The following is a 25,272-nucleotide window of genomic DNA, read 5'->3' as shown; positions in this document are numbered from 1 at the left end:
TTAACAGGATTATATATTGTAGAAATATCAAATGTGATGAATGCACCACTACGTTATTGTAAACATGTAAAAATTGGCATATTGATTTTGATCTAAAATGTGATTTTTTTTTTCGTTTTTAGGACTAAATAGTTTTCAAAGGCACCAGGATTATAATTTAATACGTCAGACGCGCGTTTCGTCTAAATAAGACTCATCAGTTCAAAATATTTATGAAGCCAAATAAGTTCAAAGTTGACGAGCATTGAGAACCAAAAGTTCCATAAAGTTGTCCCAAATACTGCTGAGGTAATCTATGCCTGGGATAAGAAAATTCTTAGTTTTTTTTAGAAATTCATAGTTTTGTAAACAGAAAATTTATAAAAATGAATAAATACAGTTGAGCCAAGCAACACATGTCACAGATATTAGCATCCGTGTAAAACATAACCTGTATGAAATAATCTGATTGGGTTGAGGTTTGGCCAACATCTGACAATGTTCCACATATATGAGACTATTTTGGCAGTTTTTGGAAGTCTTTTGACAACCTGCAAGAAAATCTAAGCTCCAGCTAGGTCAAATATGTAAGACAAAAAAAGAAAGTACATTAACGCTGATATCCAACAAATATTTAAATTAATGCACATACAGAATTTTTTATATATCAATTTAATTCAACAGGCCAAACAATTAGAATATCGTATCTTCTCATTTGAATAAAAATTAGGGCGATAGAATTTTTTTTGCTTGAATTGTTTTACATTTGTCATTTTGGGTTCATTTTTAGCTTACTATTGAGTATCGGTTTAGATTTTTGTTTAAGACCATATGATAAATTATAGTTGTTAACATCTACGCCATTCGACTCGGGTGGATAGTTTGCAATCATTCCTGATTTTCTTATTTGTATTCTCAAGTTAAAACTCACAAAAATACTTACAACAAGTATTCAAAATATCGACAACAATTAAATTAATCAATTGATCAAATGGGTAAAATCCTGTCTGATTAATTTTTACAAAGAACGTTTTCCTAGAAGCAGATGTAACGTTTTTCGATCATTAGTTTGTTTGCTAAAACAAGTAACTATAAAAACAATAGCACCAACTTCCAGGAACCAGACGTAAATGTTTTACTCAAAATAGGGAAATTTGACAATATGGGGTTCTATATCGATTAAAGTTGTAATAACATCCTAACACAAAACACAAATTAAGGACCGAAGTACAAATAGCTTTGTTAGTTCATGTAATCAATATCTAATTGTTAATTACTAATTATGTTTTCGATTGGAAAATTTAACAAAACACAATAGCTCAATGACAACTTAATGTTTAAGTACCTGGATTTCATAATGTTCCATTCATTAATGATAGATTTTTCTTTCAAATGAAACGGGTTATGACAAAACTTTTTTGATACCGGATAATTCAATTCAATTCTTATATTGGTTAAAAAATGTAAGCTCATCAAAATTGTACACAAATACTTGTAATATTATATTGTTGTTTCTACATTATATAATCTTGTGCTATGTATCGTTAATCAACATATAGAGAAGGAGATGTGACATGATTGTCAATGAGACAAACACCCGACAGAGGCAATATGGCGTAAATGTAAGCAACTATAGGTCACCGTATTGTCTTAAACAATTTGCAAAATGCGTTCCATGTAGTAAGCTACATAAGTCCTCTATAAGACGAGATATTTTATGGACTTTTTTTCTGAAAATAATCCAACAGCTTTCTTCATTTCAAAAGCAATTGACGAATTATAAGTATGATATACTTAGCCAATGCTACACAGCTAATGCTGCTTTAAATTCTACATACCATATCTTATAAGGTCAGGCAAGGTTGAGGTATTTGGCTATCACTTAATGGTTCACTTTTGTCATATAATTCTTCAAATGTTTCGATTCTTATACATCATTGGCATTCACATATTGTAATGTCGACATTCCCGCCTTTTTATAGTAAACCTATGTCTATATAGTTTCTTGAAATTATTGAGGATAAACGATAGATGTTAGTGAGATGTCTAATGTTGCAAGTAATGTAAGACTTGTTAATTGTTATTTTGGCTGTTGTTTCCATGATACGACAGATTTGTGTATATTAGTGTGTTAAGAAGTCGTATTTCACATACTGATTCCGTTTTTCACGGTAGTAACCTTATTATACTATAAACTTAAATAAAACTGTTATAATGATCTACTTATAAATTTTAAGTTAAAACCCATTTTTCTTGATGAAGATCAATCCATGTTTACAAACAATATCAACATTACGGGAATTTCCCTTGTTTGATCCATGGTTGCCGATTGGTAAACCATACGTAACAAGCTCTGCCATTGGTAAAAGTTGAAAGTATTAATACAAAAACAACAACAGAACCGACGGAGTGTTGAGTTGACAAAGAATGGGAAGTGACAAACTTTAATAGAAGCTGGAACATGTCTGAGAAATACAGACAAGCGCTGAAAGTTAACTTTGTTTTAATTTAAGATTGTAGGTGCCGGTGACGGAGCTTAATACGGTCACCAGTGACGATGCTATTGAAGGTACACATTAAGAGTTCTGTTGGCGGTTTTGACATAATTAATATGTCATTTAATTTGTTATACTAGAACTAAGTTGTTGTCTTCTATATTGTAGAAGGGTGTTTTTATCCTTTTAAAAGTAAAATCACAAAATACTGAACTTAAAGGAAAATCAATTCGGAAAGTCCATAATCACATGGCAAAATCAAACAAAAAACGCATCAAAAACGAATGGACAAGAACTGTCATATTCTTGACTTGATACAGGCATTTTCAAATGTAGAAAATGGTGGATTAATTGAGATTATAGAAAGATACAAAGTAAGTGACAACGTTGTTACATGACTGTGTACTAGTTTTGTGTGTCTATGTAAGACCAACCTTTACCGGGGACCTGACTAGACCAGTGACGGAGCCTGCAAGAGCCATTCTCTCCGGCGTGGATTATGTTTGATATTAATAAAATTTAAAACTTTATTTTATTCAGATATTTTATTTCATAACTGAGAACTATATATAAACACAAGTATACGATTTCCCTTTCTGTAACGTGTTTTGGTCCGACAGTAAACAGTGGACGTCGAACCTTACACTTTATAGATCCTTTTACTCTCTTTTTCTTTGTGACCCTGTGTTCTCTGATGGCCGACTCTAGCACAAGGGAGGCAGCGTTACAATATTTGGCTTTGAGCGTTCCCGATGGAGGTAAATCGGAAAAAGGACCTAACAATATATATCTCGAGTGGATTTCAATGTGGGATTCGATACCGGACAGTTAACCGGACAGTTGAAAAAATTGTGTTCAACATCATGCCAGTACCGAAGTATCGACTACTAAGCTGACGATAGTCCACCATAAATTATATCTCCCCAGTGCTGTAAAAATTGTATGCAACCGAAGAGTTTTATAGAGTTAAATTTACCAGGAAATGTTCACGCAGAAAGCCAATAATGTACCAACTTTAGCCATTCAGAATATAAAACCATTTCGGTTGATTAAAATTTTAAGTAGGTGAACTCAATAAAGCTGTAAATACCATTTCTAAATTGAGCAAGTTTGAAATTTCATTTGAATAATATTTATTATTTCATTCCAAGTCCTGTTAACAGATTTTCAATCGATTAAAGTTGTTATTACATCTCAAACATAAAACATAAACAAAAGACTGAATCATATATATATGTGTTAGATCATGGGAAAACTATCTTGTTGTTGATTATTTATCAAATAAACGATGGGAAATTTCAACATAAGACAAATATCAATGGCAACTCAAATTCTAAATACTTTAAACAATCATATATCATCATGTTTTATTCCATTACCGATAGATATGTCTTTCAAATGAAACGAATAATGGCAATAATTTGTCTGATACTTGGAACTTCAATTTAAATCTTTTATTGGTTTCAGCGTATTAAACCATCATTATATAGCACAAATAATTGTCATACTATATTTATATTTCTTCTTTACATAATCTTTTTCTCTGATTCTATACATTGTCTTTATTTCTTATTTCTATTCTTATTTTAGCTAATGTGCGGAGTAAATATTGACAGCATATCTGTAATAGTCAACAAAACATTCGTAATTTTTCAAGTTTAAGAAAAAATTTGACATAAAAAAGTGTATTGTTAAAAACCGAAAATTGTTCCTAGTAGTTTTTTTTTGTTTATTGTGTCTTTTGGCTACTTTCTCATCACTATATTCCTCGTAGATCCGTTCAAAACAAGTACTTGTTTCGACCATTTATTGTGACTTATTCCCTATTTTTTTGACCTACAATCTTTTAAAAAAATGATTTCAGTGTCAATAAAGACCTTTTGATATTAATTAAGAAATGATTTTATGACAATATTCGAACCAAAAACAAATATTCATTGATTGTTCCACATTCACTATTCATTTTGAGTAGAACTAACTGTGTCTTTTAAATATGGAGTCTATGGTGTGAAAACTCTTATTTTACGATATTTCTATTTATCATAACTTTATAGTTTGAATCAATAAATGATGAAAATGTATCATTCTTCTCACAATATGACATATAATCACTTCAAGAACAATATACATGTAGCACTGTGCTTTCTTCAAATGAAAACAGAAAATACAGCATGGTCTATGTCAGAATCAATCATCTTTTGATGCAACACTCAAATTTCTGGAATATATTTCCACGAAATAATTTTGACCACTAAAAACTCAACATGCATTATGAATCTTAAAATCGTTAGCTTATTTTTCTACAAATACCAAAAAAAAAAATCTTAATTCTAATGAATATGTCACTTTTAAAACCAGAAAGACCTGTCGTTACAATATTCACGTCTTTACTTTAATTGATAAACTTACATTTCCAATGGTAAGTTCTATGCTTTAAAAGACGTAACTCTCAAAATAGTCTCATAAATTTCATATGTTATTTCGTAGAAATATTTAGTTAAAATATGGAACATACATGCCAATGCCTTTTGAAATTCTGTTATCTATAACGTGGTATAGTATTTAACAACATTAATCCTGTCGTCCGTAGACCAAAAGCCGATAATATACTGCATTATGTCGACATGGGATAGCAATGATAATTTTTTAAAGGTGATATATTGTGATACACTTAGCTAATTACAATACTCTAGAACTTGTAATTTTGACTGCAACAAGGTATTGTTAGGATTGAATATGACCATGGGTGGATAATTTATGCAATTGACGGGACACCGACAACAAAAATTTGAAAAATTCATTAAAATGAGTTTGATACTGAATTAGTCATATAAGCTGTAATTTTACCGACTGTGTCTTTATCCCCATTACTTATTTTTAACTGCAAGTGGTAACAAAGAATAAAAAAAAATACCGAGTTCCAAGGTAATTTCTTAATGGGTAGGCCCATGAAACTGACAAAATTTAATGTAACCAACCAACAGAACGTGTGGACAACAATGTTTACTGGCATATGTATGTTTGTTTGAATTTTTGTCAGTTTTTGGCTCATGGATCCCAATTATTGTCACATTTCCTTGTATTGTCTGTTTGGATTGCACATCCATTTTTTTTTTTAAATATTACGAAACTATATAAAAAAAACTGTTATAAAAGTGTGAGGTTTAGCTATCTATAAATCCCTGTTTCAGTCACTCTCCGTAAAATGTCTGTAACAAGTCGGGTAATGACATTTTTTAAATCGAATGAAGTAATCGGTTTATCAAATTATCTTGGAGTTCGATATGTTTTTTTAAGCAGAACGATCAACAAACTTCATCATTGGATGCTTTTTTGTTTTTCTTTGTTGACATATTTGTTTGTTTCTTAGATTCAATAGTTTATCAAAGTCTCACCACATACATACAAGTATACACACAATATAATATCAAGTACACAATACAAAATTTAGAATGCATGTGCCATTCTTAAAAAAAACTATGAGAGACTGTTATATACAATTATAAACCAACAGAATTAAAACATAATTTTTGTTATTTATACAAAACATAAAAGTGCAATATCACCAAGCACATCCAAGGAGAAAATCTGATACATGTACATAATAAAAATAACTGATTTTTTAAATCTTATAGTGATTTAGATTATAAAACAATTTTGACCGCTGTTCCCCATTTTTGATATTTAACCTATTATGTCTGTTCGTGTTGTACACACATCGTTGTCAATATAATAGAATTTTATGTAGCTGTCGTAAAGGTGAAAAGTTTAGCTGGCTTTAAAACCAGGTTTAATCTACCATTTTCTTCATCAGAAAATGCCTCTACCAAGACAGGGACATGACAGTTGTTATCCATTCGTTTGATGTGTTTGAGCTTTGGATTCTGCTATTCGTTTAATTTTCAACGAAGTTTAAGATTTAAGACTGCAGACTAGTGAGTTGAGAAATCGACACACGGTATAAGACAATCGATTCGCGATTGTGACCGTAAGACTTATGCTGTGTCGATTTCAGTTGTTTTCCATCATAACTCTGTTTGATCAAATACCGTATACTAAAGTCAAGATGTATGTAGTTGTGTCCTTGTGTTATTGATAAATGGACACATATCAAACATCACCTCATATATACGTAAAGAAGGACAAATACAAACAAACATATAACATATAAATGGCGTTAAGATCTCAGAGAAGATACAAATCGTGTTAACAAACAAAATCTAAGAGAATCCCATAAGCTCCAAAAGGAGATAAATCGAGTGCGTCAACATTAATAAATTGGAGAATGGAAATGGGGAATGTGTCAAAGAGACAACACCCATCCATAGAGCAGACAACAGCCGAAGGTCACCAATGGGTCTTCAATGTAGCGAAAAATTCCCGCACCCGGCGGTGTTCTTTAGCTGGCCCCTAAACAAATATGTATAATAGTTCAGTGATTATGGACGTCAAACTAAACTCCGAGTTATACACAAGTAACTAAAATTAAAAATCATACAAGACTAACAAAGGCCAGAGGCTCTTGACTTGGGACAGTCGTAGAATTGCGGCGGGGTTAAACATGTTTTTTGAAATCTCAACCATCCCCCTATACCTCTAACCATTGTAGAAAAAACAAACACACAACAATACACACAGTAAAACTCAGTTTAAGAAAAGTCCGAGTCCGAAGTCAGAACATGAAACAAAAGAAAATTAACAAAATGACAATAATACATAAATAACAACAGACTACTATCATTTAATGACATGCCAGCTCCAGACCTCAATTAAACTGATTGAAAGATTATGTTTAACTTTTTTATTGATCTTCTATACTTTTGATCTCTCGATCTCATTATACGAAAAAGATATAAAGGGCCACACATTTAGCTTATAAAAAGTTATCCCTATGTATATACATATGATTATATAAAAATAATCATTGCATGTAAAACTTTATAAATACATGCTATAATTTTCCAGTTCACCGTTTAGTGTCTCTTATCACTACGGGTGATTTTAAACTTTCAAAATATAAATATGAAGATCGTGAATAACCTTCGAAAGTAAGTCAAATGTTTTATATGAAAAATAAATAAATTTTTTCTTAGTGTCAAAAGGTCATTTTGAATATGGAAACATAACAAAAAAAATTATACATTGGGGGAAATGAAATTATGGAACTTAACAACAACCAACAATTTCTGTAGAAATTTCAAATATTGAATTAACTTTCTGTTTACCAAACATTGACTTTTTCAAAAACTTTGGATTTTCTTATCCCAGGAAAGATTACCTTAGCCGTATTTGGCCACAACTTTTTGGAATTTCGGGTCCTCAATACTCTTCAACTTTGTACTTGTTTGGCTTTATAACTATTTTGATCTGAGCGTCACTGATGAGTCTTATGTAGACGAAACGCGCGTCTGGGGTATTAAATTATAATCCTGGTACCTTTGATAACTATTGTCAACTTTTCAGGGGAATTCGAAATAGATCTCTGCTTTGACTCTACTGTTAGTGATCACGTCATTTATGTGCAAATAAACGATATTTTTCCAGAATGTATATTAACATTAATGATATCAATTTTCTGCACAAGATGCGCATTTATACAATAGATTTTCTGCAATGGTGATCGCAGCTAAAACATGTGAAAGTTCAAAAGTTAACAGCAAACTTTTATTTTTATTGTAACAAATAAATGTGTCAATCTCAGCATGAAATAACTTGTTATCGGTAAATTAAAAGCAAACTAAATATTACTTGTATGTATATATAAATATACACATTCATGATTCTACAATCTGTCGATACCTGTAACTTGGCATTGTACAAGGTCATGTTTTTCTCTGACTGTTTATGACGTCTTTAAACGAAATTCATTGGATGTTGGATGTGTACGGATTGACAATTTAGTGTTAGATGCATGATTTTTTTATTAGTTGTTAGAGGCTGTGAACTAGCTGTCAGTTAACTGCAAGTACTCTTAGATCTGTACCTAGTGCCTTTTTGTTGTTGGAATGCTCAAGTACCCGTCCACGTCCACTTGCATTTTTGTCCATCTGATGAGTTTAGCCTTTTCAACTGATTCCTATAGTTCGTTCTTTTGTTGTACTGTCATACCACTGTCCCAGGTTTGGGGAGGGTTGGGACCCCGCTAACATGTTTAACCCCGCCACATTCTGTATGTATGTGCCTGTTCAAAGTCAGGAGCCTGTAATTCATTGGTTGTAATTTGTTTATGTGTTGCATATTTGTTTTTGTTCAATTTTTACATAAACTAGGCCGTTAGTTTTCTCGTTTGAATTGTTTAACATTGTCATTTCGGGGCCTTTTATAGCTGACTAAACGATATGGGCTTTGCTCATTGATGAATTCCGTACGGTGACCTACACTTTCTGTGTTATTTTGGTCTCTTGTGAAGAGTTGTGTCATTAGCAATTATATCCCGTCTTCTTTTTATATATATATATGTAACACATTTTGAATTTTGTTCTCAGTCACAGTTTCAATTGTAGTATTTAATCAAAAATCATCCAGTTTTGAAGCATTATATAGCATAATAATCACTTCACTAACTAAACGATAATATATTAAATTATCAACGGCCGGCACAGTCTATCAAACAAAAGCATTCACTAGCAAGCGGAAATCCGGAGGAAATTTATCAATATAAATCCATTTATTATAAAGAATATAAATAGCTACTTGCATACGTATAATTATTTAATTTCTTTGACTCATTGTTTTAAAACCCGCTAGTTGGTACTAAATTCAGAAATTCAGAGAATGAAATCAAAATTAAAAATGAGGACCGCGTAATTTCTGTTTGGACTGAGGGAGAGCTGCAATCTAAATGTAAGTATAGTTAATGACTTATGAACTGAGAATTGTTGTCAATTGTAACAATTAGGTTAATGTATTGTTAATGAGCTATGCTACATATTCTGGTAATATTTTCCTTACAACTTCAGCTTGTTGAGTTGTAACTGTAAATTAAAAAACTTTGCATTTGAAAACGCTGTGAAACGTTTTATTCGCGTAGTGGAATTAACCATATATGGAATCTATGAAACTGTAAAGAAACTCTAAAGAACTACTTGATAATTTTAAATCTCGATCTTTTTCTAAAATTAGTAAAATTTTTGTTGAATTTGGAAGTAGACTTTTACATCAAATTGCTAAAGAAAAAAAGAAACAGTGAAACATTTAAAATTAGTGTAGACAATTCGAAAAATTTAAAACACATATATTAAAACAAATTTTATTTAGTTCGAATTATTCAAAATTAAAATAATGATTCAGGTGTAATACCACCAAACCATGGTATGTCACATCCGGTTGTATACGAAAATAGGTCTAACAGAATATTCCCTTGAATTTGACAGTTGTAGGTAATTAATCCTACATTTTATTGCAGTAAAACATTTCTGTGTCATAAACATATGTCTTGTGTATTTCAAAGCAACATTATTAGGTCTTTCCACCTTTCCGTGGAAAGACCTATTGAATTTGTTCTGATTATTATTTTTTTTTCTTCCGCCTAATTTTGTTTCTAGCGTAGTATTGTTGTTTCATAAGATGTCGCTTAGATATTTGGAATATGATATCGTATAGTTTATATGCTTTAAAAATTTACAACGACGTAACAAAATACTTTACGTTGTAAGAGTTATCTCCCCAAACACTGTTTTTCTTGTGGCCACTACTCCTTCGCAACCGTAAAAGATTACGACAAATTTATTTTACCAAATCGCTCGTAATATCTTCAGGATTAGGCAATTCATTTGGACCGAAGCTTTCCAGAGACTCCATATGAGAGTTATTTCCCCTTATGCATATGATATAAGTGATTTGCATTTCTAACTTGTAAACCATAAGTGATAGAGACCTAGGGTCTTTTGATTTAAGGTCCTTGGTCCAAAAAAAATAAAATGAGGTCAAGGTCAAAGGTCAAGGTCATATTCTAAATTTTGATTTTGGCTTATTTTCACCTATTTTCATATATCGTATGACATATCGACAAATATTTTTTCCTAAATTGTTAGTTGCGACATGTCCTTACTTGTATATTTTGGTTGAAAGGGTGCGCATACAATCAATGGGAGTCTTTGTCCATCTAACATTTAGAATTACGCGTAAAGTGGTATTACTCATTAACTAAACATATTAAAGACCTAGGGTCTTATGATTTAAGGTCCTTGGTTTGTGACCTTGAAATTGAGGTCAAGGTCATAGGTTAAAAGGACGTTCTAGATTTTGACCTTTGCTTTAAATTCATATAAATACATCATAAAGCCATAGGAACTAACATTTTAAACTGATTTTTCATATTTCAATATCAAAATAGATCTTTACTAGTGGAAAGACCTTCAATTGTTCTCTGAACAATTGGTTTTTAATCTTTATTTGTTTTTTTTATAGAATATTTTGTAAACTTGAGGTAACATGGTTACTAAACCTTGAACACATATTAAATAAGGGGAGAAATTTGATTGGTTAACTTCAACTGATGGTTATTTTCTTATATGCAATCAGATGTTATGTGATTTGTTTTCTATGATGCAATCAAATGTTAGGTGATTTGTTTTCTATAGTACTGGACTGTATAAAACTTTACTCATAAAATTGAGAAAGGAAATGGTGAATATGTCAAAGCGACAACCACCCGACCATAGAGCAAACAACAGCCGAAGGCAACCAATGGGTCTTCAATGTAGCGAGAATTCCCGCACCCGTAGGTGTCCTTCAGCTGGCCCCTAAAATATGCATAATAGTACAGTGATAATGGACGTCATACTAAACTCCGAATTATACACAAGAAACTAAAATTTAAAATCATACAAGACTAACAAAGGCCAGAGGCTCCTGACTTGGGACAGGCGCAAAATTGCGGCGGGGTTAAACATGCCAAGTATTTCTTTATCTAAATCAAACATAAATTCTGCATATTTTTTTGAAAAGGGCAAATTTAACAAAGACTAATAGGGGGGAATAAATGGTGGTATTACACCTAATATGGGAAGCTGTACATGCAACTTTGACCTGTGAGTAATCTCATGTGTTTACATTTACTGCTATTTAAGTGAAATATTACAAAAAATGAAATATTCTGAGTGGATATCCAGAACACATTTTATGAGAATATTTTCTGAAATAGGACTCTGCAATGAATGTTCAGTTGACAGAACAAGCCATATCACGTGTATTGGGTAGCTTTTTCTCCTGATTTCTTATATTCTTCTATGAAAGAACACTTTCCTAGGAAATGCTGTAATAAATATATAGTTATAAGTAAATGAAACTATTTTTAATGCTGTAATAACAAATTATTCACTAAAAGAGAAGCTTTTTATGTCCCTCATTGGAACGCGGCGTAAATTAAATTTTTCGTAAGAACTTATTGAAACCTCCTTGGAGACAGTAAACTTTTATATGGATTGTTCACTCTGCCTAAATACTTCAATTACTCATTTTTTATAACATTTATATCATAAATGAGTGAAAATTACCCCATTATTTTTATTTATTGGCTGAAAAGTTGAAATTCTGAGGAAATGAGAGGTATAAATTGACCAAAAGAGACCTTATAAAGAAGACAAAGAGGTCAATAAGCTGTAATTATCTTCCTAAAATCATCTTGTGTATCATATTCAACTGTTTGTAGGCAGATGAGAAAAATATTTGATTATTTATTGGTCCACACTATATTCTATCTAGATGCGGCTTCATTTGGATTTGTCGAAAAAATTTTGCTCGAATCGCTGTAGATGTCGTCTTTCATTATACTAGATTTTTCTCAAACTATTTAACTGATTATGACAAAACTCGACAGAAATGTTTGAAATAACAAGCATTAAAAAGGAAACAAGTTACATTGAGTTTATTAAACAATAATGTCTTCTTTAGATGTAATACCACCAAATCATGATACGTCATTTCCTGTTGTATACGAAAATAGGTCTGAAATAATATTCCCTTGAATTTGACAGTTGAAAGTAATTAATCCTACATTTTATTGCAATAAAACATTTCTGTTTCATAAACATATGTCTTGGGTATTTAAAAGCACCATTATTTCTTATTTGTTTTTTTTTCTATAGTACTGATCTGGATAAAACTTTACTCCAGTAAGGTATTTCTTTTTTTGAAACAAAGATAAATTTGGAACATTTTTGTAAAAAATGCAAATTTAACAAAGATTAATAGAGGAAATCAATGGTGTCATAACGCCTGCAGATTGTTTTATTTTACATATTTAAATTTTAAATTTCCAATTTATTATGTCAAAATAAAAAATGCTCCAGGTTGGAACATTTAAAAAAAATTTTTAATATTTAAAGTCAAAATGAAAAATGCTCCACGTTGGAGCATTTATCATTTTTCAATATTCAGAGTCAAAGGGGAAAATGCTCCACGTTACAGCATTTTGCATTTTTCAATATTTAAAATCAAATGGAAAAAATGTTAAATGTCAGCAATTTGAATATTCGCTATTTTATCAGTTTTAAATGACAAATTTTTAGCGTAAATATACACGTTCTGCCATTGATTAGGCACTTTCTGTTTTGAATTTTCCTCGGAGTTTCGTTTTTTTTTTTTTTGTGATTTTACTATTTATCATTTATATTTTCTCAAATATGATTGATTGATTATTTTTAAAAATAGGTGTTACCATTTGCATAGAAACACAAATACAATCTACAAAAACTTTTCTTAATTTTTTTCCAAGTCTCCAATTTCATACCCATAGACTTTTTTTTCTTAAAAATTATATATTGATGGTACATATATTTCCGTTAAAATGACATAAAATAATCATATGGTGCTCATTGATAAAATTTGTCTCCAACATATTTATAAAGAAAAGTGACTAAAATCAACGCATCATTTGTTTATGGTTAGCATCAGCAATCGACTCACTGATACGATATATATCAATATGGGCCTAACTTGAATAATTCAGCGCCCTCTATCCACTTCTTTTCTCGAAGTTAATTGAGTTATCGTAGTGATCTTAATATAACGACTGAATTATTCGGGTTAATATGGGCCCATCTCACTAGCGACATGTTTTGCATCTTATAGATTTTAGATATCAGAATAGTCGTATGACTCCTTTTGCTGTTAATAAGATCCCTTTGTTTTTGTTACTATCTGAACATAAGTAAACCACTGTTGATTAAATCTATACAACCTACCTGAGAAACAAAGGATAAATTGTATCACAAATATAATTATAAATTAGCTTTCAAGCAAATAATCTAGAATGGGTTCATGTTATGGGACGTGTAAAAAGATACTACAACCTTGTGGCAGGTACTTTACTTTGTAGGTTGTGTAAATAGTTTCATTGAGACATTTGTCCCATAAACCCTTTCTTTATTAGAGTACTGCAACCGCCAATTGATTGAAAGAGAAAAAGACGTGTATTATTCGTTTGTCGACTATAAGTAACTTTGAATTTTACTTCTTATAATTAACAAAGTACAGACTTGTATTCCTTTTGGAAATTTGATTCGCAATGCTCTTCAACTTTGTACCTGTTTGGCTTTATAAATATTTTGATATAATAATAATAATAATAATAGTAAAAATTTCTATAGCGCCCTATATAACAATAAAATCACTCTAAGGCGCTTTACATATATATATACATGATAAAAATATATTAAGTTAACCACAAAACAAAATGAAATAAAAAATGTTATGTTTTAAAGAACTAAAAACGTATATATGAAAGGTATATGAACATAAATAATTATATTGATAGAAAAATAATAGAATTAAAATTAATAATAAGTACAAAAAAAATAAAATAATTAAAACATAGAAAGCGAAAATATATTAAAAATTTAGCAGAAAGATTATAATAAATAATTGAAATGGTCATGAAAACTTTTGCTAGAATAAAAATTGTACGAAGAAAACAAAAAAAACAAAAATCACAGCACATTTTCAAATAAAAGGAATAAGAATTAAGATAACAGCTTATATGAGCATCACTGATGAATCTTATGTAGACAAAACGCGCGTCTGTCGTACTAAATAAAATTGAGAATGGAAATGGGGAATGTGCCAAAGAGACAACAACCCGACCATAGAAAAAACAACAGCAGAAGGTCACCAACAGGTATTCAATGTAGCGAGAAATTCCCGCACCCGGAGGCATCCTTCAGCTGACCCCTAAACAAATATATACTAGTTCAGTGATAATGAAAGCCATACTAATTTCCAAATTGTACACAAGAAACTAAAATTAAAATAATACAACACTAACAAAGGCCAGTGGCTCCTGACTTGGGACAGGCGCAAAAATGCGGCGTGGTTAAACATGTTTGTGAGATCTCAACCCTCCCCCTATACCTCTAGCCAATGTAGAAAAGTAAACGTATAACAATACGTAAATTAAAATTCAGTTCAAAAGAAGTCCGAGTCTGATGTCAGAAGATGTAACCAAAGAAAATAAACAAAATGACAATAATACATAAATAACAACAGACTACTAGCAGTTAACTGACATGCCAGCTCCAGACTTCAATTAAACTGACTCAAAGATTATAATTTCATCATATGAACAAATTATATTCCTGGTACCTTTGATAACTATTAAGATTTATAGCTCCACTGATCTTCAGAAATAAATAACAATCCGATAAAAATAAGTTCCAAATGCATTTAATTTCTTCTTGTCTGTATATGAAATAATAATCTGCAAGACAGGATTTAAATTTTTTATTTGGGTCAGACGCACTTTTCGTTTACAAAAAATCATCCGTGACGCTCGAATTAATAAAAGTTAAAACGGGAAACATTAGGTTTGAGGTTGTAGAGCATTGAGGACCAAAATTTCTTAAAAAGTTTTGCCAAATACAGCTTTGGTAATTTATTCCTGAGTCAGAATAGTCTTAGTATTTAAAATATTTCAAAGTTTTGTAAACAGTTAAATTACATGTATGACCATATCAATATTAGTTCTTGTCAACACAGAAGTGCTGACTACTGGGTTTGTGATACCCTCGGGGAATACAAACTCCACTAGCAGTGACATCAACCCAGTGGTTGTAAATAAACTCATCATAGATACCAGGATTCAAGTTTTGTATTTGCGACAGACGCGCGCTTCGTCTACAAAAAACTCATTAGTGACGTTCGATTAAAAAAAAGCAAAAGACAAAAATTAAGTAGGAAGTTAAAGGGCACTAAAGACCAACATTTCCTAAACGTTTTGCAAAATACAAAAAAAAAAAAAAAAAAAGAAACGGGAAATTGTTATCTTTTATTCGTCCTAAGATCGTCTTGTAACATTACTTTTAGGTCTGTGATTGTGCTGCAGGGCGTAAGTATGAAAAAAATATTGTCAATAAGACAACTCTCCACCAGTTTAAATGAGTGAAGGGAAGCAATTATTAGAAACCGTTTTTTAATTTTTTTCGTCCGCTAGTTTTCAACGGTAATACATAAAAAAATTTCTGTAGCTCTTTATGAAATATACATAAATTAAAATGAATTTTAACCATATAAGCATTTTATGATGAAAACATTAGGAACGATTTTTTCATATTTTCAAATAGTTGCAAATCCGAACCCTCGTAAATGGTTTTTCATGATATTGAAGTAAGTTCAGTTCTATATGGATGAACTGGACATTTACGTACTTATTATCTGAGCTAAATTTATTCTATTAACTGTGCTATCAATCAATCAGGGTTAAAAAAAAAAAAGCATATAAAAACTAATGATAAAAAGTACATTAACTAAATTCACTATAAAACATAACCAAAACATTACAAAATTCCAACAGACGTGAATTTGAGCACAATTAATTATTGTATACAATAATTAAAGTACTTGCTGCAAATATTTGACAGTACTATAATAACGAATTCATCATTACTTACCAGCACAAACTGTTCCAATACAGCAAAATAAAACCACAAAATAAGTAAAAAAAATCATAGTTCAATAGAGTCTTCCCTCGCACGAGGACATTATCATCTATTACTTGTGATGGTAAGTGTAACAATGGAAAAACTCATCGTTAAAGCAAATGTGTTCCTTCAAGCGATTACTGGAAAACTTTAATTATTAATTTTTCAAATATCAAGTTATTAATCTCATCAGTATCCTTATGGCGTCAATATATTGAGGAGACCTGTACCATGTGTATGCAGCTTTAATTAGTGATTACCTACTAACAAGTGATGTAAAAAATATATACTTAATTAATAAAAAGAAGTAGGCGAATAATTTTATGTATTATCTCAAACGAAGGTTGAAAACGAGAGTATGCAGTGAAGTGGTGAGGACGACTTGAATGGATAAACGAGAAGTTATATATACTTGTAGATAGGAACTCGAACATTTTCTAAACACTAATGATAAATTATATAGAAGGAATACTTTTTTTACCCATATAGATAAGAAAAAAAAATCACGGGATACCCAATTAAAAAAAAAAATGTGACTAAGCAAGGTATATCTAAGGATTTTCTTATCCCAGGAATAGATACCCTTAGCCGTATTTGGCACAATTTTTTTGGAATTTTGGGTCCTCAATGCTCTTCAACTTTGTACTTGTTTGGCTTTATAACTATTTTGATCTGAGCGTGATGATGAGTCTTATGAAGACGAAACGCGCATCTGGCGTATCAAATTATAATCATGGAACCTTTGATAACTTTATATACATGATATACGTTCCTTGAGGTATTGATAGACATATATCCAGCGTTGACGACTTTGTCAACCTTTTTTGTTTTATCTTTTAGTGTTATTGTCCAATGTTATAAATTCATACTTAGTTGATCCAACGTTTAGTTCTGAGCCTTGACAAGGAAGTTGAACCTATAACTAAAATTATTTGTGGTTCTCGTTGTGTACACACACATATACATATCAATCTTTTGCTGTGTTAGAAATTCTATTTTTTTTTATATTTAGCAGGAAAAGATGTTATTCAAGCAGATCATTACGATTTAGTGATTATGCAAAACTCAATCGAGATACAAATGTTGTATGCCAATAAAGTCAGAGGTACTATAAATATGCCTTAATAAAAAAGGCAAAGTTGTTTTGCAGTTGAGCTTATCCATTGAGTATTGTAAGGATATATCACTCAAACTGAGCAGTAAACGTTATGAGAAAATTGCATCATTGCATTTTCACAGCTAATGTTGACCTTTTGATGTACGAGAATAATATATATTTACATGTATCGATAGTTTAAATGCAGTGTGTATATCTACAATCTACATTTTAAATCATGATGATTTGTTTTACAAAATTCGTCATAAAAGACTTTACAAAATTTGATGTAAATTAATGGTTGCTATTGATACAGTATTAAAGTTATACAGGGAGATGGCCATGTAAATATTTAGCTGCAATTTAAAAAAAAATGATAGCGTTATGGATTCACAAATTACTTTCTTGTCCTGGTTGTAATTTCATTAAGTTGTCATCTATGGTTTTACCTCTATATGTAAACATTATCACACAGCCTATTCAAATTAAATATAATTTAAATTTAGTATCTGTCCTGTAGCCAATTCTTAGTTATATGCATTATTTAATGGATACATTTGTTCTTGTTAGTTCTTAAATTAGGTAATCATGCAAAGGTTTTAAATACGTCAGACAAAGATGATCAACGTTTTTGTTGCTTTTTGGGGGTTTCAAGCACTCAAACGTTTTATTAATATGTTTGACACATGAATCAATATCCTATATGTTTTTTTTAAAGCTTCAGGTCAAGTTCACTCTGTTCTCTATTGTATATACTAGATCGTTTTAATGAACTAATTCATTATTAACTAGAGAACGCTGTCTCCTATAAAAAATATTTACTCCATCTTACTTTCCCTAAAGCTGTTTGCTTTACTCGCAAATAGTTAATTACAGAATTTATATCCTTACAATTTCTTTATCTTTGTTTAATTATATAACAGTAGCGTTGTTATGGAATGCATGCATTTATTGATGTATATTGTTATTGAGAAGCGAGACAACAGTAGTGAATTTTCTTATTTAGTTCAATAAATTGATAGAGATAAAAATCTAAGCTTATATTCAATGCAACCACATGGGGTTTATCATTATACATTAATTAGTAGGTAAACATTATTTGTCTTCTGATATCACATAACAGATTACAAAGCATCAAATAATAGACTTAACAAATTGATATATCATATGAGTATAATCAAATAAATACTTTATAAGAACGTAACGTATCATTTATTTACTTTCCTATCGGTCAGACACGAATCAAATATAATTGATACATTATCAATATACATTGTAAGAAAAATATATAGTTCGGGTCAATTATCAATTATCAAAAGTTAAAAATTTAATTATCAAAAGTAAAATACAATAAATATAACAGATAAGTTAATAGACTGAGAGTAATTTTCCATTTATATATGTAGCAAAATTTCAGCATGCATATGCAGAATATAAATCTTCCAGTTGATACAATATTAAAATAATTGGTTTTTTTTTTCTATTATGATTTTTGCAGCTTACAAGAAAGCTTTTAAATCTAGATTTTCAAGTGGTGAAATTGGAAATGTAATAGATACTATCATGACGACGAATAAGCTCCAACTGTGTATTTACATGATCAACACAACGGATGCTACCTGTGAAGCAGGGTTTGTATACCTACCCTTCAGGAACTACTAAGATCAGAATCGGTTTTCGCTGAGGTTCGTGTTGGTCAGTCTCTAGTCTTTTATGTTGTGCTTGTATCCTCGTTTTGCCATTGCATAGTCTGTTCGTTTTATGATTTATGAGTTTGATTATTTGTCGGTCTCTTTCACCACTCTTTTTAGTATATAAACTGAATTGATGTATTAAGAAAAAAAATATATTTATAAAATACAATAAAAACAAGTGATTTAGAGACTAACAGATAACCGACAAACCAATGTTTGCCAAATAATATTTCTTCATAGCTTCGTCCAACGTCAACTGTTACGGTAATTTCGTCAATTTTTTATTGGTTTTCAATCTAAAGACATCGCCTCGATGGTCTCGTAGTAGATTGCTCATTCGATTGCATGAGGTCGTGGGTTTGATCCCTGACGTATTCAAATAATAACAATATTATTACGACTCCAATAAGCACGCGGCATTACGGAGTCAGAACAAAGACTGGACCATGTGATCGTCTTCCAATCAGAATAAGATGTCGTATTCTTGTAAACTAGCACGTTAAAGATCAGACTCAACGTATAAGTCTAGTACAAAGCAGATTTTTTTAATGATAAATAAAGAAGGCAAATTTGAAAAATTCCATAATCTGGTTGCAGCAAAAATTAAATCAGTTTCATGAAATAAAATTTATTAAATATCATAATATCTTATTTCTATTCAGTTTCATGTTTGTCATTATTAATTTATATATTGTGCACTAACAAGTACAAACCTTATCACTGAAATTCTATATACTAACGTTAACGAGGCCGTGAAAAGGTACCGGTACTTTGTGTATCTGTAACAAATGTAAAACTTTCAAATAAAATAATATAACAAAGAAAGTTGGTGGATCAAGTGATATTTTCAAACGTATCTAATCCACATCTAAGAATATAAAGTCTTCGTGCGAATGTTTGCTTAGTTGTGAGTATAATAGCACCGTGATGTAATAATGTAATTGACGACACTTATCGCACTGTATATTAAAACAGGGTTATATCCTCAGAAAATCCCACATCTTAAGTATTCTAAACACTTTAATGAATATGGGACCAAATCACTGTTAAAATTATGTCTGTTTGTTTTGTTCACACATCGTTATCAATATAATGAAATTTTATTCCACTGTCATACAAGTGAGAGGTTTAGATAGCTATAAAACCATGTTTAATCAACCATTTTTTACATTACAAAATGCCTATACCAAGTCAGAAATGACAGTTGTTATCCATTCGTTTAATGTGTTTTAGCATTTGATTTTGCCATTGGATTAGGGACTTTAATTTCTGTTTTGAATTTTTCTCAGAGTTCAGCATTTTCGTGATTTTAATGTTTTTCATATTTAGCCTATTGGGCTTATACATTCAACTGAATAATTATAAAATTCAAAGTAAGCTAAGAAATCAAAATGTAGCTTCAAAAGCATAGTCAACAAACACACACATTCTCCGTAAGTATCAGCGATCATATACTAGAAGTTAAATAATCATCAGCTGTTTTAATAGATATTGTTACACCTTGAGCATTTATTAAATAAAATTAATAATAAACCATATATGCCAACCGAAATACTTCCGTTATTTGCTAGATATAAAGTAGTTAAATATTCATTCCTGATCACATCCAAAAATATGATGTTATGATCTGAATGTATGAGACCATCACATTTGAACATGGTCAAAGTCAGGTTACATGAACGATGCTTTGTTCGCTATTTTTTATATGTCTATCATATTTTAAAAGAGACGGGTTATGTCGGTGGTATTGTCTAATGCAGCGCTGGCCAACTGTCTGATAATTCCTGTCATCCTTTAAAAAAGGTGTCACGCAGTATTCACAATATCGTGTTGAAGATTCTTTGACATAACAAAATCTAAATCCTCTTTAAATCATAACGTAGAACGACATTTAAATTATATATTTATAGTAAAGGATTGCCACGAACAATTAAAATCCTAAGGGAAAACACCATGAACAGAAGAATCAATACATAGACAATATTGAAAAAACACTTATTAAACTGAAATGATTTAAGTATAATTTAAGTATAAATTATATTTGATTACCAAATTTCAATGTTAACAAACGCATATCAATGATTTTTTAAAAATATTAACGCTTAATCTCAACCGACCTCCTCATTGTCAACTATTAGATTAAGTAAAGAAATGAGACAGACTAACTATATCCGTTGTATCATATAATTAAGTACGATGAAACTAATGCGGTCATCGTTATCACCAGACTTTGGAATTTTAAGAAAGAGGACACCACCACTGTTGTTATAAAGTAGTTGGCATAAATAACAAAACAATATATGTATAATATATAAATGTATAAAACTGTTTTCGCTAATAATAAGAAGGTATATGTATCGTTGGTTTATAAGTTAGTATGTCTTAAAGTTAGGGAAAAAAACAATCAAAGGCCACTCGCACTAGATATGTTACTGCAATGACTTTAACAGTAGTAATAAAACGCGGATATCTATTATAAAGCAACTTCAGGATACCCAGAGTAAATGGTTTCGTTTATGTCTGTCGGTCTTTAATTGTGTAGTGTTTTTGCACTTTTGTATGTATTTCGAATTCTGTCATTTTTCGTTTTCCATGGTGCTGTCTGTCCTATTTCTATGTTTAAAAATTGTCTCCGTGGTATTCATCTTTCTGTCTTGACTGAAAATTCTAAAGTAAATCGTATGTTAAAATTATCGCGTTTATGGAAATAATCGATAATAATAATATATTAAACTATGATATTCAAAAGAAAAATTAGTTTCCACATGCGCAGCCGTTTATACGTATTGTTGTTTCAATCGAATGTGATTATTATATGTTTTATTTATATAGTTATAATATTTACAATTTAAACGGAATGCATGTTAACATGGTATACGTGTTAATCTAAATAAAAAAGTAGAGAAACTACCTGTTAACGAATCAATTCCAATATATGTCTATGATCCTTCAAATTTTAATTTCTTATAAATAAAGGCAACAGTAGTATACCGCTGTTCAAAACTCATAAATCCATGGACAACCACATGTTATAACCGCGAAACATTTTAATGACAATAAATGTTAACTCTTAATTGCTTTGCAGTTTAAACTACAATTAGGATCAGTTCTACCCTCTCTTAAAATCTGTTACTGTTTAAGAAACAGTTTTACCTTTATGACACTTATAATCTAGAAGAGAATTGCGGACCACCAATTCCGAAAGGTTTTGCCAAATACCGCAGCTAAGGTACAACATTATTTTTTGTACAAAATCCAGTTTTTCTCGATAATTTATGGATAAGTTAAGTTAAACTTATGGCTTATCATTTATTATTCATGTCAATACTTTTTACTCTTGAGTTTGTTCAATGGTATTTAAGATCCAGATTCTTTTTATGAACTAATTTATATCGCACACTTTTCCAAAAAATAATCTATTCGTTGGTCAATAATAAATGTGAAGGATTAAGCGTTTTTGGTATTGCATCACACCAAAACCGCATCGTGATGATGTCGTATTTTACGGAAAAATCAGGACACAGAAAAAAGTTATTCAACTTTGTGTATTATAAATGCGTATTAATCAGTTTGTTTTTTTATTATATAAATAAAAGAAATGACACTTGGCTCAACGGCTTTGATAAGTTGAAATTTGTTTTACATGTTTTAAAAATCGAAACGATGTCGGAATTTTACATTGTAAGAACATGGAATTGCTGAACTATATCCCTATAAATATTATATATCACAATTTATATCCATAGGGTGCTAGCAAAAAAAAAAATGAACATTATGTGCATTATTGATCATGTTATATATGCTTTAAGTATTTTTGGTGATTTTACTTTTTGTTACATTTTATATTAAAAAAGGGTGTGTGATGACTGTCATAGGAATAGATGACACCCAGACCACTTGCTGTTCATACGAGTATGCATTTTTCAAGATTTTTTTTTCACTTCCCAGACCATAAAAATGCCATCTTTTTCCACGTATATTTAATTGTTTTGTTTAGACGCTTCGGTCTTGCTTCTTTTAAATTTTTTGGTACATGTATTACCAATGTTAATTCAACTGATCGGATGGAGCTTACGTTTTGATTTGCATATTTGAAAATGTTTGCGATAAGGATTATTGCCGTTATAATTAGTACTGATTTTAAATCATCTATCAGTGTCACTAAACGGATATAAAAAAAAACTGAATGTGAGATATGGTACGAATAACTGAACACTTTATTGACTAATTTATCCCGAAACACCTGTCTATAGATGGACTGGTCTACGATTAGCGAACCGGTTAAACCCCGACCTGTCAAGTGAAATAAATCAAGAAATATGTTGTTACCAAAACATGAATCATGTTCGTGCCTACTGGAGACTGTATCATAAACACGTATTATATTAGAGCTATTTAAAGGACAATTACAAGCGAGGGCTACGACAACACCCCGACACCCAAATTTTGTAGTTTCGTTTGTGACATAATTGTATACGTAATTGCTTCCCTTTCTTGAACTCTCTACAAATGTAGGTGTACCCCAAGCTTGAATAGTCCAAACGGAAATCGGTATGTGTTTCTAACCGCCAAAGCTTAATTACTACATACAATTCAATATAATGATTTAAAAATACAATGTAAAACTAGTAAGACTTATTTTTCGAAATTAAAATTTGAAGATATAACTAGAGGCTCTTAAGAGCCTGTGTCGCTCACATTGGTCTATGCACATATTAAACAAATTACACATGGATGCATGACAAACTTGTGTTTTGGTGATGGTGATGTGTTTGTAGATCTTAATTTTCTGAACATTCTTGCTACTTACAATTTTTCTCTGCTTATAACAAACTTGGCCCTTTCGTTACAGAGGAAAATATTTTGTAAATATTTACCAAATTAATGAAAATTGTTAAAAATTTACTATAAAGGGCATTTTGGTCATATGGACTTATTTGTAGATCTTACTTTGCTAAACATTATTGCTTATTACAGTTTATCTCTATCTATAATAATATTCAAGATAATAACCTAAAACTGCAAAATTTCCTAAAAATTACCAGTTCAGGGGCAGCAACCGTACAACCGATTGTCTGATTCATTTGAAAATTTCAGGGCAGATAGATCTTAAATTGACAAACAATGTGACCCCATGTCGGATTTGCTCTAAATGCTTTGGTTTCAGAGTTATGAGCCCAAATCTACATTTTACCCCTAAGTTCTATTTTTAGCCATGGCAGCCATCTTGTTTGGTTGGTCGGGTCACCGGACACATTCGTTAAACAAGATACCCCAATGATGATTATGGCCAAGTTTGATTAAATTTGGCCCAGTAGTTTCAGAGGAGAATATTTTGTAAAAGTTGACGACGGACGACGGACGCTAAGTGACGAGAAAAGCTCACTAACTAGTATTGCAAATTTATATTAGGTATTTGATAGTATTGACAATTTGAATATCTCATTTGAATGTGTTTTGTTATTTTTTGGAATAAATACTCTATCCAAGTTATAACTTTACTGCTTTGAACCGTAAACTTTAAATTGAATTATGTTTTGTGTCAGTACTAAGGTCTATTGAGTGTTAAACTGTAGGTTTTGCTTTAAATCGATATTATTTGTCCCCATTTGGAACAATTGAATAACGATATATATTTCAACTCAATGATTTTGTATCAAATGATAATGTAATTTTGTTTTTATTAATGTTAAAAATTCAGTGTTGGATAGACATATATCTATGTTCAATTAAACGAAGCTGTCGTGTCCTTAATAAAACTATAGCAGTTCTCCTTCTTTGGCTATAGAGCTGACCAAAAAAGCACTAGAAAATATTAATTTATATGTCAGTCTTTGAAACAGCTCTTCAACTATTCCGCTTCTTATACGTGCTCAGCTTGCAAATGTTTCTTAAAGTTTCCTGTTGAACGTAAATTTAGAAAAGCGTCTCGGACGCATGCAATTTAGAACGTTTTGATTTCATCTTTTCTGCTGCACTTTCAAAAAATAGATACGTTCTATAAAGGGATTAAGTATCAAGCAATACCGGTTTGTAAATAGATTTTATTTACTTTAGCCATCCAAAGTTCTTTTAAAACCATCGATCATACA

At 30.7% G+C, this 25,272-nt stretch overlaps 1 protein-coding gene across 2 annotated transcripts in view; it reads right to left on the bottom strand.

The window, feature by feature from the left end:
* The window catches only part of LOC139487985 (polycystin-1-like), an 84,632-nt gene extending 68,111 nt beyond the window's left edge, over window positions 1-16,521 (bottom strand). For both annotated transcript variants that reach the window (XM_071273277.1, XM_071273278.1), the window contains exon 1: window positions 16,361-16,521. In XM_071273277.1, coding sequence (XP_071129378.1) covers window positions 16,361-16,418 — 58 coding nt within the window. In that variant the 5' untranslated portion in view covers window positions 16,419-16,521. The remainder of the gene's footprint in view (window positions 1-16,360) is intronic.
* Between the last annotated feature and the right edge of the window lie 8,751 nt (window positions 16,522-25,272).

This window comes from Mytilus edulis, chromosome 9, assembly GCF_963676685.1.
Source record: "Mytilus edulis chromosome 9, xbMytEdul2.2, whole genome shotgun sequence".
Classification (NCBI taxonomy): Eukaryota; Metazoa; Mollusca; class Bivalvia; order Mytilida; family Mytilidae; genus Mytilus; species Mytilus edulis.
Note: the sequence above shows the minus strand (reverse complement) of the source record. Positions and strands in the feature narration are given on the sequence as shown.